A 1,480-nucleotide genomic window follows, 5' to 3' on the forward strand; every position below is an offset into this window, starting at 1 on the left:
TTTAAAGACCAATCAGAAGCTCATTACTATACTGTGGAGCCAGGGTTTTATGTGAGGCTTCAGGTATCGTGGCTCTGTTAGATTAAATTCACTGAATCTTTTAATAGTTCACAATACTCACGTGCCATTTGCCATGCACTCCTTGGTCTCACTCATTTCAATCTCTCTCTGTCTCTCTGTCTCTCTGTCTCTCTCTGTCTCTCTCTGTCTCTCTGTCTCTCTCCCTCTCAGTCTCTCCCTCTTGGTCTCTCCCTCTCTGTCTCTCTCCCCTTCCCTCCAGTTTTTAATCTCCCGGCCTTTCCTGACTTTATTTGCTGTGTATCCTGTTCTTCTAGTTTGATGTGAAATGTCCCCATAGGCCCCTGTGTTTGGTTGAGCACCTGACCTGAGTGAGCAATACCTCCTGAAGAACTTATGGAATCTTTAGGAGGCAGAGCCTGGCTGGTGGAGGCGGGTCACTAGGGGGCAGACCTTTCAGAGTCAGCCCAGCCTGGCCACTTCAAGTCCTTTTCTCTGCTTCCTGAATCACCAAGAAGTAAGAAGCCACCATGCCTCTCTGGCCACAATAGACTGGCCCCTCGGAAACTGTGAGCCAGAATAAATCTCTCTTCCCTCCAGTTGCCTCTTCTGATGTGGGAAAAGTGACTAAAGAGCTGTCCTGTTTGCTTTTGTGACACCACAATTGCAAAAACAAGTATGGCAGGTATCATGTGACAGCAGGGGTAGTGTCTTGGTCATCTCCAGTGGCCATGACAGTGCTAGCACCCAGTAGGTGCCCAGTATACATTTGTGAATGAGTCTGTTCCATGCACAGTAGACTCAAGAAGTATTTGTGTTAAGAGACGCGTTTTGTTTTCCTTGACTAATCCTCCGAGCATCATCTTTTAGGATGCAGCCCTAGCTTCCTATTTATCCATTGGTAATCAGCCCAGGAGTGGTCCTATGTCAGTGAACCCCATTCCAAGGGCTCCGAGAGACTATAGAAAGGGTAGCCATATTTTTTTTCTTCCCAGTGGGTAGAAAACTAAGAGGTAAAGCTTATAAATTCTTGGTTTTCACATTTCTTTTTCTTTGAGTCAGAGACCTGGAGAGGACTAATCCAAGAGAAGAGAGAAAGGAAGAGGAAAGGCCATAGCTTTTATCCAGCTACCCTATCAGAGAAGGGAGACGGAGGAGAACTCGAGAGAGCCTGAACTTGGGAGTCTTTTTATCTTTATAACATCATTCTTTTTTGTTTTTGCTTAAGCTTACTTGAAATTGGTTTTTACCACTTGTGAGTCTTAACTAATAAAATCTACTAAATGAGTTAATTATTGATTATGATTCAAGTAGAAAATGAATGGAGGCCCGAGGCATTTGGGTTTATGGACATAATAAAGAACACAGTGAACCACGGGAGTCAAACGATGCGAACCGGGACAGGAGCACAGCAGGCCGGACCCACAACAAAGGAAAACCTACTCTGTTTATGTCGAAGGCG

General features: G+C 45.0%; 1 protein-coding gene across 1 annotated transcript in view; it reads left to right on the forward strand.

The window, feature by feature from the left end:
- Positions 1-1,193, forward strand: part of Melk (maternal embryonic leucine zipper kinase) — a 91,643-nt gene extending 90,450 nt beyond the window's left edge. The window contains exon 18 of the mRNA XM_031377267.1: positions 1,081-1,193. Coding sequence (XP_031233127.1) covers positions 1,081-1,135 — 55 coding nt within the window. The 3' untranslated portion in view covers positions 1,136-1,193. The remainder of the gene's footprint in view (positions 1-1,080) is intronic.
- Positions 1,194-1,480: the final 287 nt, after the last annotated feature.

The sequence above is a fragment of the Mastomys coucha genome, unplaced genomic scaffold (genome assembly GCF_008632895.1).
Source record: "Mastomys coucha isolate ucsf_1 unplaced genomic scaffold, UCSF_Mcou_1 pScaffold18, whole genome shotgun sequence".
Classification (NCBI taxonomy): Eukaryota; Metazoa; Chordata; class Mammalia; order Rodentia; family Muridae; genus Mastomys; species Mastomys coucha.